At 44.8% G+C, this 13,656-nt stretch overlaps 1 protein-coding gene across 3 annotated transcripts in view; it reads right to left on the reverse strand.

Moving 5' to 3' along the window:
* CEP85 (centrosomal protein 85) overlaps positions 1 to 12,107 on the reverse strand; it is a 32,107-nt gene extending 20,000 nt beyond the window's left edge. The window contains exons 1-3 of one of the 3 annotated variants that reach the window (XM_079776529.1): positions 11,986 to 12,107; positions 4,783 to 4,860; positions 76 to 228 (exon numbers count right to left, since the gene is read on the reverse strand). In XM_079776529.1, coding sequence (XP_079632655.1) covers positions 76 to 228; positions 4,783 to 4,837 — 208 coding nt within the window. In that variant the 5' untranslated portion in view covers positions 4,838 to 4,860; positions 11,986 to 12,107. Of the gene's footprint in view, positions 1 to 75; positions 229 to 1,085; positions 2,415 to 4,782; positions 4,861 to 6,362; positions 7,491 to 11,985 lie in introns of those variants that run through there. The other 2 variants (XM_079776530.1, XM_079776528.1) reach the window with 2 other exon arrangements.
* Positions 12,108 to 13,656: the final 1,549 nt, after the last annotated feature.

A 13,656-nucleotide genomic window follows, 5' to 3' on the forward strand; every position in this document is an offset into this window, starting at 1 on the left:
AAATGACAATACACCTGGAACATAATCTGAAAACGACAACACATATTGGTAATCAAATTATTAATCCAAACTTACCCTCCGTCATGTCTGAGCATGATGTGCCAATGGCTGTGTCCCCACTGTCAGTAACACTTGAACAGCGGCTGAAGCGGCTCCGAAAGGCCTCCGAGATAACTGGAGTCTGCCATTCACAACCCAGAGAACTGCTTTTCTTAATCACAATGGAACCTGAAACAAGTAGCATTTCTACCTTTAGAGTGAACCAGCTGATGCAACCCCACAAGACTGTTTTTGAAAAATCACTTAAACTTGTGAGAAATAGTAGCATCCACCCCTTTCTCTCTCCTGTGCAGAGAGAAGGGGGTGGGATGCTATTTCAGCAACTCTAAGTTTGTTAATTTTAAATGGAAATAGCATGAGAGGTGAGAATGTTCAAAGACAGAACCAAGACCTACCAGGAATCCAGGAGTACTGAGACAGAAAACAATAATATTTGATAGTAGCTACCATTTCTGAAATCTAGAAGCCACAGCACTTTATAAATATGATCTCATCTACCTATTTACTGAAAAGTATTATCATATTAACACCCCTATTTTACAGAAGATAGAACTGAGATTGGAACCTAGGTTGTTCTAACCCAATACCCACATTCTTTCTTCTTACAAGGTTTCTCAACAGGTGCTGTTAGCCGTGTGGGCAAGACAATTCTTCAATGTATAAAGGATGATTTAGCATTCCTGGTCCCCATCCACTAAATGCCAGGAGTAGCCCACTCCATCCTACCATCACTGTGCAACCTGAAATTACCCAGTATGTTTCCAAATGCTCCCTAGGGTAATAGGAAAACCATTGCTTGACTGAACCACAGTGCCCTCATGAGCAGGGTGAATCCAGATCAAGGTGAGTCTTGAAAGTCAACCTGAAGAGCTTTTGAGAACAATGCAAAAACAAACACCCCAAACCAAACAAACAAACCACTAAAGTTTCTGAGTGGGTAAGATATAAGGCTGATGAAATTTATTTGACTTTACTAGCAAAGATTTAAATTCAAATTATTTATTTTAAAAAAATTTTTTACTTACTGATTTGAGAGAGAAACATAGATTTGTTGTCCCACTTAGTTATGCAATCATTGGTTGATTCTTGTATGTGTCTTGACCGGGAATGGAACTGCAACCTTGGCATATCAGGACAATGCTCTAACCAACTGGTTACCCAGCCAGGGCTCAAATTATTTTTTAAAAACCACTATAATTTTTCTAAATTGTAACTGATGACCCATGTAACAAAACAAACAGAAAAAAAGCAAAAACAAACAATAAAAGGTAATGGAAATTCTTTCTTTTTTTTTTTTTACTTAACTCTTTTAAAGCCTTTTATTTATATTTATTTTTTTAGAGAGGAAGGGAGAGAGAGAAACATGGATGTGAGAGAGAAACATTAATTGGTTGCTTCCTGTACATGTCCCAACTGGGGATCGAATCCACAACTGGGACACGTGCACTGATCTAGAATCGAACCTACCACCTTTTGGTGTACTGGAAATGTTTCAACCACAATGGTCAGGGCATGTAATCCTATATAATAAAAGGGTAATATGCAAATAGACTGAATGGCAGAACAACCGAACAAACAATCAAAGCTTATATGCTAATGATATGCTAAGGCTGCTCAACCGCTCACTATGATGTGCAATGACCACCAGGGGGCAGATGCTCCAACCGGTAGGTTAGCTTGCTGCTGAGGTCCAGCTGATCAGGACTGAGCGAAATGGGCCAGACACGCCCTGGAGCCCTCCCAAGGTCCCATCCCACCCAATCGTGCACTGGTGGGGTCCCTCTGCCTGGCGTGCGCCCTCTCGTAATCCGGGACCCTTTGGGGGATGTCAGAAAGCCGGTTTCAGCCCAATCCCACAGGTCACTCCCCTTGGGAGGTGGCGTTGGACTGCGGGTTTCCGCCCGATCCCTGCAGACCACCCAGAGGGACCCCACCCGTGCACAGATCTGTGCACCGGGCCTCTAGTTATCTATCTACACTAATAAAAGAGAAACATGCAAATTAACCACCACTCCACTACACCCACAAGCCACGCCCACCAGCCAATCAGGAGCGAGTATGCAAGTTAACCCAACCAAGATGGCGGCCGGCCACGGAGCTGGAGCAAGCAGGAGGCTTGGGTTGCCCCGGCAATGGAGGAAGCCAAGCTTCCCGCCCGCCCTGGCCGGCCCTGGCCTCCGCTCAAGGCTACAAAGTTTCAATTATAGAAGATAAATCCTAGATACTTGCTTCCAGCTGGCCTTGGCCTCCGCTCAAGGAGGCACTGAAAAAAAAAAATAAAAGAAAAAAAGGAGGGGCTGGGACCTTGGGTCGCCCGGGGGTGATCAGGCCAGGATGGGATGGCAGGGGCCGTTGGGGGTAAGCAGACCAGCAGGGGGGCCAGTTAGGGATGAGCAGGCCAGCAGGGGGACAGTTGGGGGTAAGCAGACCAGCAGGGGGGCCAGTTAGGGATGAGCAGGCCGTCAGTTGGAGGTGATCAGGACAGTGGGGGGGGGGCAGTTTGGAGTGAGCAGGCCAGCAGGGGGGCAGTTGGGGGTGAGCAGGCCAGTGGGGAGGGAATGTGGGGGCAAGCAGGCCAGCAGGGGGGGCAGTTGGGGGTGAGCAGGCTGGCACGGGGGGCAGTTGGGGGTGATCTGGCTGGCGGGGGGGCATTTGGGGGCAAGCAGGCCAGCATGCAGAGTGGTTAGGGGCAATCAGGCAGGCAGGCAGGCAGGTGAGCGGCTGGAGCCAGCATCCCGGATTGTGAGAGGGATGTCTGACTGCTGGTTTAGGCCCGATCCCTGTAAACCGGCGGTAGGACGTCCTTCAAGGGGTCCCAGATTGGAGAGGGTGCAGGCTGGGCTGAGGAATACCCGCCCCCCCTGCCCCCGTGCATGAATTTCATGCACTGGGCCACTAGTCTTTAATAAAAGACATAACCAACAATCAGATCTTCTGATCAGCATAAGATTAGCCAGTGTTAACTATACTAAATTAGTGTAATTCTAGCCAGAAGCAAAGAAATTTGACCTCTTGGTGAGTCTATATAGTGTTACCTCTCTAGTCAGTGTACAGTTTACCAGGCCTTCTGAAATAGTAAAAATTGACTGAGGATCTGTATTACCATGTTCCTGGCCTCCTTCTAGAAACCACTCCCTGTTATTACTAATCTTCCATTCTTCACCACTAACCACTTTTATCAAGCACCTACTCCATATATCAATTCTACTAGTAAAGACATATTTGCTAAAATAAAAGTATGTTTGGTGTATAGAGGCTTATGCTTATTTCAAAATTCAAGTTTGAAAGCTGGAATTTTCATATCACATGTCCTATCAGTAGCATCCTTATCAAACTTTAACCATTATTAATGAAATGAAAAACTACTGAAGATAAAACCATAAAAAGAAGTTGAGCTTTCTTAGGAATTGCTACATTCCAGAAACTTGCATTATACACATAATTGTTATAAGAAACTAGAGGCCCGATGCACGAAATTCGTGCAAGAGTAGGCCTTCCTTCCCCTGGCTGCTGGCACCAGCTTCCCTCTGGCACCCGGGACCTGGGCTTTCCTCTGCCCTGGCTTCATCTGGAAGGACGTCTGGTCTAATTAGCATATTACCCTTTTATTATTATTACAGATTGTACAATCCAGCCTAAGACAGTGCATGGCACATAATGGATGTCCAAATAGTTGCTGAATGAATCTTAAATTGATTCAGCAAATGCTTTTCAAAGTGCTTACTATATGCAAGGCAGCATGACTAGGCGAATAAAACAACTATTTATCAAATGTCTGCTTTAAGGCACCGTGGGATTTTAAAGCTAAATAAAAATACCCTTAATTGAATAAAATATATACTTTTTTTCATAAATACCACAGAATTCAAAAAGTTATTTTTGGAATGCTACTTCCTATTTAAATGTACCGTATCTATTTAATGTGTATTGTGTGCATATATATTTATCTAGGTTTAATATATATACTTAACCTTTTGCACTCGGATGTCGAGTGTGACTCGAACACGGTTAGCATCGGTAGCAGCTCTTTTTATACTCTTTGAATGTATCAATAATTTGAAATATAAAAAAATCCAAATAAATAAGTTTGTATGAAAAGAAACTCCAGTTTTTTATTCTACTGCCGCACTTTGTAAAATCTGGGGTATTTAAAAAATTAAATCCCGAGTAGAATAAAGGAATCGAGAAAAAAGCAAGCAAGTGCAAAGGGTTAATACATCCTTTTAGTATATCTACTGAGTTTTCAAAATCTTGTCAATCCATTCTAGAGACAAATTCCTGAGTCTCTAGTGACAATACAACTGAGACTGTTGGCATTCAAGAAGAATTCCGATCTTTGTGGGCTAGCAGATGACTGACCCACTCACAGAACTACAAAGACAACACAGAACACAGTAATTTATGCTGTGTTTTTCTGATTTCAAATAGCACTATGTTCCAAAGTCATTCTGTTCCAATCCTTTATGTGTCCTCCTGTCTCAACCAATCACATGGTCTTGTTGTAAGCCATGTAGGACCAGACATAAACAATCTTGGAGAGACCTGTTTTTCCTTTCAATATAGCCCCATTTTATTGAACTCAATAACAAAACCAACAATTAAGTATTAATACCAGCATCTCAGCAAATATTTGCTTGCTCATTTTGTCCTTTAAAGAAAATTTCTGTTATAAAATAACAGAACAAAGGTCAGAATTTACCCAGAAAACTTTTGACTACTCACCTGGTGAAGTGGGATGAGAGTTTCTCTCACTTGGATATTTTTCCTGCATGGCCATCAACACAGTTATTTGAGCCAACTCTAGAATGAAGGAATAACCAGTCAGATCTCTCCACTATCTTTTAATTCCCCATAACTCAACAATCAACTAAAACAATCAAAATCACACAGAGGATGCAAGTATTCTTCCACATGTTTACTTTTAAGGATATTTTTTAAGGCAAACCAACTTCCAATACTCCACCCCAGTTTTCTTCCTAAAGCAAGGAGAAAAAAACCTAGACTCAAAGAGACTCCCAACACTGATCCTATATGGTCTTAGAACCCCTTCAATTGTTGCAAAAATTAAAAATAATATTACTTTTAATTAAACTTTGCCATGGATCTTCTTAGCCATGGGGACAGGATGGGAGGATGGGGTGGAAAAGAACTAATTAACCAACCCAACAATAAAGTATTATGACTTCAATTATGATTAACATAAAACAAAATTCCCTTATTCTTTCAGTAATCACATGATGCACAAAGATGGACAGAATTCTTGGTCATTAGCAGAATCCCGGTCCTTAGGTGGGTACATGAGGATTTCTTCTTATTTCTCCACTCCTTAAAATATTTATATTTACTCTAATGTAGGTTCTGAGAATTCAGCAGAAATCTGATTACTATCTGTGTAAACAAAAGCTTTAATTAACTGTAATAATAGCAAGTAGTAATATTTTATATTTGCATAATATTTGAGAGGCAGTACAGAGAATTGTTTCACAATTTGGACTCTATTTCTCTATAATACTCTTTAATACTTTATTTTATTGATTTTCTTTTTTTTTTAAAGAGACAGGAAGGGAGAGGGATAGAGAAACATCAATGTGAGAGAAACATAGAAGGGTTGTCTCCTGCACACCTCCTACTGGGGATCGAGCCCGAATATTGGGCATGTGCCCAGACTAAGAATCGAACCAGAGACCTTTCGGTGCATGGGAAGATGCCCAACCGAGTTACACCAGCCAGAGTTCACAGTATGAACTCTTGATCAGACAGCTTGGGTTTGAAGTCTGGCTTAGCAATTTATTTGCTTTATAAGGAGGGCAAATTTTTTTAATATCTCTGCACCTCAGTTCCTTTATATAAACATGAGGATAATGACAGCACCTAATTCACGCTAATTCTTTTAAAATTAACTTACAACAGTGCCTGAAACATATTAAGTGCTTTGTTAAATTTTTTTTAATTACACATGTCAGTAAAAGTGGCAATTTGGTCCCTGGAGGATGAAGTATAAATTTGGAAACTTTGAATTCATAAGAACCTACAAAGAGTTTAGGACAAACTCTTAGAAATTAAAACTTTGGAGGGAAAAAAAAGAAGCTATATGGTACTATTTCTTTAATGTACTTTACTGACCTCTACAGTTTTCTTTTAGTAACAGCAACCAAACCCTCACTAATTCACTGCATTTACAACAGAAATCCCAGGTCTTCACATACTGAGTAAGAGAAGTTTTGTTCAGCAATAAAAGCTTCAATTTATGGCTAGTATCATTCAGTGTGTTAATGGTGACACAGAAGGATTAGATTACTTACCTACTAGTGATATCTAACAATCAATATCAAAATCCTTTTCTTCATCCCTTTCTTTCTTTTTTAAAAATATATTTTATTGATTTTTTTACAGAGAGGAAGGGAGAGGGATAGAGTCAGAAACATCGATGAGAGAAAAACATCGATCGGCTGCCTCCTGCACACCTCCTGCTGCGGATGTGCCTGCAACCAAGGTACATGCCCTTGACCGGAATCAAACCTGGGACCCTTCAGTCCGAAGGCTGACGCTCTATCCACTGAGCCAAACCAGTTAGGACCATCCCTTTCTTTAAAGTAGAACAAAATGACAGGCCCACTGGATTCTAAGATCTTTCCAAATTGATATAAAAATAGAATGACAATGGAACTTTCAGTTAAACAAAGAGTTACCTTATGATTCAACAGATCCACTTCTAAGTATATAATCTCTTCAAAAGAAATAAAAACATAGGCCCACACAAAAACTTGTATGTAAATACTCACAGCAGCATCCTATATAATAAAAGTATAATATGCAAATCGACCAAATGGCAGAACAACCAGTCAGTGGGGGGTGGGGCTGGCGAGCAGGTGTTGCCAGGCCAGTCAAGGCGCATGCCAGCAGGCAGAGGGAGAGGACGGTGATAGGGTGGGATGGGAGGTGGCAGCAACCAATGGTGGCGGGGTGATGGGGGCTGGCGCCATCCCAATCGCCCATCTGGTCACCTCCTGCAGAGGGAGGCCAGACTGCGGCTTAGGCTCGCTCCCCCGCTTCCCACTCCCCTAAGCCATCAGTAGGACATCCCCTGAGGGCTCCCAAACTGTGAGAGGGGGCAGGCTGGGCTGAGGGAATTTCATGCACTGGGCCTCTAGTTATTTATAATAGCTAAAAAGTAGAAAGAATTCAAATTTCCATCAACTGATGAATGGATAAATAAATGTGGCAATAAAAAAGAATGAAGCAGAGAGAGATTAAAAATGGAGGCAAAGCAGGAGGATGCTGCACATGCTCCGAGGAACAAGCTGGAATTACAACTGAAATATGGAAAGGCTTCCTGAATAATCAATGGAAAACTCACAGGAGAGAACCCTGATACCCAAGGACCGAAGGTGGAGACCGCACAGAAACTGGTAGGAGGGGCGGAGGCACAAAGGGGCTAGCCAAGCACCCACAGATGGCAACTGAAATCCCAAAGAGATATCTCAGCTGTGGAGGGGTGCCACTGAGAACTCTGGGATCTAATCCCAAAGCTGGGCTCCCCAGCAGAGAGCACCAAATCTGAGGAGAGTACCCATATAACATCTAGCTGTGAAAAGCAGTGGGGCGCTGTCTGCCAGGGAGTGGCAGCTGAAAGTTTGGGCTCCCTCTTGAAGGTTTTTTCTACATCCTTCGCCGCCCCCCCCCCCCCCCCTCAGGCTCACCGAACCCTTGGTTGTGCTGGAACAGCACAGGTAAATATTATTATGCTTAAAATCCTTTTATTCTTGAAATATTAATGTTTACTGCATGTAATCCTATATAATAAAAGGCTAATATGCAAATCAACCGAATGGCGGAGCAACTGGTTGCTATGACGTGCACTGACCACCAGGGGCAGATGCTCAATGCAGGAGCTGCCCCTGGTGGTCAGTGTGCTCCCACAGGGGGAGTGCCACTTGGCCAGAAGCCCTGAGCTGGGCTGGCGAGCGCAGCGGTGGTGGCAGGAGCCTCTCCCACCTCTGCAGCAGTGCTAAGGATGTCCCACTGACGGCTTAGGCCCGCTCCCCGCCTCCCCCTCCCCCCCCCGCCCCGGTTCCCGCTTGCCACCATCTGTCAGACACCCCCTGAGGGCTCCCAGACTGTGAGAGGGTGCAGGCCAGGCTGAGGGAACAAACCCTCCCCCGAGTGCATGATTTTCATGCACCAGGCCTCTAGTATTATATATAAGATCATTTTTCTTTTTTTTTAATTTCTTCATTGATTAAGGTGTCACATATTTGTCCTCATCCCCCCATATATATAAGATCATTTTTCTTGAATAATTGGTGTTTATAGCATGTAACATTATCATATTTAAAATAGTTTTCCGAGCTATTAATGTTTATTGCATGTAACAATATTATATTTAAGATAATTTTTCTTGAAATATTAGGTTTATTGCATGTAACATTATATTTAAAACTAGAGGCCCAGTGCATGATTGAATCATGCACGTGTAGGGTCCCCTACACGCTTTCGCTTTTCGCGGTGGAGCTGGGTGCCTGTCCGCTGGTGCACCAGGCCTTTCAGAAGCCTCCGGCTCGGCAGAGGTGCCGGAGCAGACAGGCACCCAGCTCCCACGCTTTTGATGGTCCGCGGCCGCTGAGGGGGGCTACCCTGCTGTTGAGAGGCACAGGGGGCCTCTCAACGGCTGCTGAGGGGGGCTGCCGCGGACACCTGGCTACCCTGCCGTTGAGAAGCGCAGCTGGGTGTCCGAGGCAGGCCCCCTTAGCGGCCGCGGATCTGGATGTTGAGAGGCACAGGGGGCGGGAGTCCCGCCCCCTGCACCTCTCAACAGCAAGGTAGCCCCCCTCAGTGGCAGCGGATCCGTGCCTCTCAATGGCCAGATAGGCCACCCCGAGTCCCGCCCCCCAGCCTCCCGCAGCCCAATTGTGGGCGTAGCGGAGTGATGGTAATTTACATGTTACTCTATTATTAGATAGGATAGTTTTTTCTTGAAATAAAAAAAAAACTGAAGAAAAAATAAAATAAAATAAAAAGAAATGAACACTACCATCACGATAAGAGGATTACACCATAAACCAGAGCAGAGAGCGAGGCTGTGGGATGGGAAGGACGCTTCCCAGAGAAAGCGATGACAAGGCCGAAATCTGTAGATAACTCAAAGAACTGAAGGACTTAAAACACACCACCCTCACTCTCCAAACTTCTCATTTCTTAGCCTGATTGCTCCCAACCTGAATGTGGAACCCACACATCTTCCTGGACAGAGACTGTATCTACTCCTCCAGGTACCTGTTGCACCTGTAGCCCCCACCCGGCCCCGCCAGTGCACAGTAATCAACCTCAACACATTTTGCTGAAAAGAACTGAAAGCAATTTTGCAAGTCATGCAGATTGCCCGAAGTATTTTACTTTTAAACATACAGTACAGCCTGGCCGGTGTTGCTCAGTGGTTGAGCATCAACCTATGAACCAGGAGGTCACAGTTCGATTCCCGGTCAGGGCACATGCCTGGGTTGCGGGCTCGCTCCCCAATATGGGGTGTGCAGAAGGCAGCTGATCAATGATTCTCTCTCATCACTGATATTTCTATCTCTCTTCCCCTCTCCCTTCCTCTCTGAAATCAATGAAAATATATTAAAAAAATAAATACAGTCCACAGGCAAAAAACAAAGAATGAAGCACTGATACATAATACAACATAGATGAACCAAATGAAAGACGCCAAACACAAAAGGCCACATATTGTATTATTTCACTTATATGAAATGTCCAGAATTGGCAAATCCAGAGAGACAGTAGATTATTGGTTGCCAGGGACTAAGAGGAGGGTCATGGGGGAACAGGGAGTGAATGCTAATGAATATGGGGTTTTTCCCAAGGTGATCAAAATGTTTGGAGATTAGATAGTGGTAATGGCTGCAGCAACCTTGTCAATATACTAAAACCACTAAACTATACACACACAAAATCAAATTTTATGATATGTGAATTACTTCTCAATTAAGAACTCCCACAAGGAGTAAAATAGTACAGAATAAATAATTCTGACTTTTTCCCACTAACTTCAGAAGTAGATGGGCTACTGGTGGAAATTTTTAGGACTACTGAAGATGAAAATTTAGAGAGGTGAAGATAAGATGGCTAGGAAGAGGCTTCACAGCCAGGACTGTGCTCTAATGCTATAGGAATCAGCATTCTTTCTGTGTACGACAGAGAAATAAAGGAAGTTCTAAGCCACTACAAGTTGAAATTTCTGCCTCAGATAAAGCCAGATTTGCAAGCCCCAGAGCAGTAAGGAACGGGAATAGCTCATATAATTTCTTCACTTTGCCCCTGATAACCACCCAGGCTCTATTTCCCAAGTTGCTACCCAAAATTAAATTTTTACTGTTGTATTTCTCCCCTTGAAGAATTACAATCTTAGTGTGGAACGTCGCACTGGGCAGCTGTTGAGAGAACCACATCAAGAGAGGAAAGAATTTGCAGGGATAATACAGACAGCTGACACAGACACATTAAGAATCTCACACCATCACACTGTTTTCATGGCCTTGATAGTTCATTAAATCAGCTCTAAAGAGAAGCCAAACCATTGCCAAGAAGTTGCCTTGACAAAGAACAAGTCCTGAAGCACACACAACAGCAGACCATTATAAAACAGACAAGGCCCAAGGGCAAGTAATGAGGCATGGTTATCTTACCCAGCCTAGTATCTCCACTCCGCCCTACCTAGCACACTATTCATCAATCAAAACTTACCGAGTGCCTACCACTTGCCTACCTCTATACCACGTGGTGAAAATAGATTGGCGTAAAAGACAAACAGAGCCCGGCGGCCTGGCTGTGGTTGAGCATCCATCTATGAACCAGGAGGTCAACGTCCAACGGTTCGATTCCCGGTCAGGGCACATGCCTGGGTAGTGGGCTCGATCCCTAGTGGGGAGCGTGCAAGAGGCAGCCAATCAATGATGCTCTCTCATCACTGATTTCTTTCTCTCTCTCTCTCTCTCCCGCCCCCCCTTTCCCTTCCTCTCTGAAATCAATAAAAAATATTTTTTTAAAAAAAGACAGAGCTCTGATCCTCCCAGTTTTTTGTGAGGAAGCAAGTACTAAGTACCCTCTATTGAACAGATAAGTTTTGACGCACTAAATGCCAACAGCTCCTCCTTGTCCAAAGCAGGGTCCCTCAACCTCAGTACTGACACTGTAGGTCGGAAAAGTCCTTGTTGTGGAAGGCTGTGCTGTCACGGTAGGATTATTTAGCAGCAACCTTGACTTCTAACCACTAGATGCCAGGAGCAATCTCTGAGTTGTGATCATCAAAAAAATCTCCAGACGTGGCCAAAAATCCCGTGGGGAGAGCAAAAAGGCCCCGGCTCAGAAACTAGCCTAGAGCCCTCACACCTCACAGGTGCTCTCGGTCCCCCAAATCTATTCATTCTCCAAATCTCAGCTCCAACTTCATCAGGAAGGGTTCCCTGCCCTTTCAGACTACATCCGCAACTTCGATTCCGTGCTTCGCGCTCCACCCTACACTCCTGAGGAAGAGTCCGCGTCAGAACGGCTCCTTTCTCCCGGACGGTGCGCTGCCGGAGGGCACGGACCCTGCTTCCCGCCGTCCACCCGGCACAGGCCGGCGGCCCTTCACTGAGGTACGGCGACTGCTGAGGCGCGAATGACGACGGAGTAGAAAGCAAGGCGAGAAACTCCAAGGGGCGTGTGTGGGGAATTATTTTAGGAAACCCAGCTAATGAGACCGAGGGGGACGGCTTAGTGGCCGTGCGCATGCGCTTTCGCTCAGCCGCGCCATCCCCGCCCCCCCCCCGCCCCCCTCTCCCGAGAGGTAGATAGGTCGTGCGAGTCTGAGGCTTCTCCGAGGCTCCCCAAGGTGGGGCAGGGGTTGTCAATCCGACGGAAGTCCCCGAGGGGAGGAGGACTTACGTGGGCCCGAGAACAGGCGGCGAAATACCTCACTCGGGGACACCAACTGCGGTCACCACGTCGGCCACCGGCGCCGATTCCGTCCCTCGGTTCTCCTAACGGCCGTTGCACGCCCGCCTGGCCGCGCGCCTCAGAGCGCGCGCCTCCCGGGCCCCACCCCTTTCTGCGCGCCTGTGACCAATCAGGAGTCGGGCCGCGCCGGTGTCCCGCCCTTGCCCGCTGCCCTCGGTTCCAAGAGCGGACGGATCCTTCTGCGCATGACCCCGCCGCCCCAGCCAGCCTTCGGGTCTGCCCCTTGCCCGGGTCTCGCCTCTGGGCGGAGTCCTGCTCCCCCAGGCCTGGAGTGAGCTTGCTGGGCATGTGCAGATGGACAAATCATTTGGGAATCCCATTCAACCTGCCCCTCCCTTCTCCGGTTCCCCACTCCTGAATTGTACTCCCACCTGAAAATAGTTAGGGTGTGGGCCACTGCTCACAAGTGAGGGTTAGGGCTGCTGGGGCTGGGGTCAGGGCTTGGGCTGAGTCAGTGGTCAGTTTGTGACCAGTACTCAGGTTGAAGGATCAGTCTTGCCTTCCTACCCAAATTCAGTCCCCAGGAAAAGGAATTAAGTTCATTGCATTAATAGACATTTAAAAATCATACTTGGAAATTGTTTAAAGAAGGAACAAAACCATCAGCCGAAGGATAGTGAAATTCCAGGGTATCTGGAAACCTGACTTAGGAGGGAGAGAGTTTAAAAAGCTGTGTGATTTTTTTTTAACTTTGAAGAACCAGACTAAACTTTAATTACTGGATCAAATTCACTCTACAGGAAGGAATCTAGGATGTGCTCCAGGGTTTTATCAGCACCCTCATATTTTTAAGAATATAGAAGGACCCTGACAGGTGTGGCTCAGTTGGTTGAGCATCCTCCCATGCACTTGCTGGTTTGATTCCTGGTCAGGACATATGTCCAGGGTTTTGGGCTTGATTCCACATTGGAGTGCGTGCTGGAGGCAGCTGATCATGTTTCTCATAAATCTCTCTCTTTCTCTCTCTCTCCGCCCCCCCCCCCCCATGGAAAAAAAATATCCTTGAGTGAGGATTAATGAACTAATTAAATAAAAATAAGGGCAAGAATTAATGCCTTTGGCAACAGGGCTATTTAAAATCTACTCCAGACCTGTAAAGTCAATATGATTTCCCAATGAAATGTAATTAATCGTACTGATTTAATAAATGTGTGACTTTGTTGTATAGGAAAAATTATTTGGATTGATTATTTAAGTTAATATTTTTCAGGAGCTGTTAAAGCATTAAATGACAAGTTTTTTTCAACTAAAACATTAAGACTGTTAGTTAAATTAAACTTTTATTTTATTGCTTGTACCAACATATTTTCCCAAGAAATATCCTTGGGTGAAGATTAACAACAACAAAAGAAAGGAAGGAAGGAAGGAAGGAAGGAAGGAAGGAAGGAAGGAAGGAAGGAAGAAAGAAAGAAACTGCAAAACTGTAATTCTTCAGAGCATTTGATATCTTGCTTCTCAGTATTTGTTATTAGTTTGGACTAAAAAAAAACTTGTAAAAACTCTCTATGGGTTTAGACGTTCTTATGTTGACACTATGACTACCAACAACCTCACAATAACTCATGTACTGCTAAGGAGGCTGAGACTCCAAGAGGGTAA

This window comes from Cnephaeus nilssonii (genome assembly GCF_951640355.1).
Source record: "Cnephaeus nilssonii genome assembly, chromosome: 7".
Taxonomy (NCBI): domain Eukaryota; kingdom Metazoa; phylum Chordata; class Mammalia; order Chiroptera; family Vespertilionidae; genus Cnephaeus; species Cnephaeus nilssonii.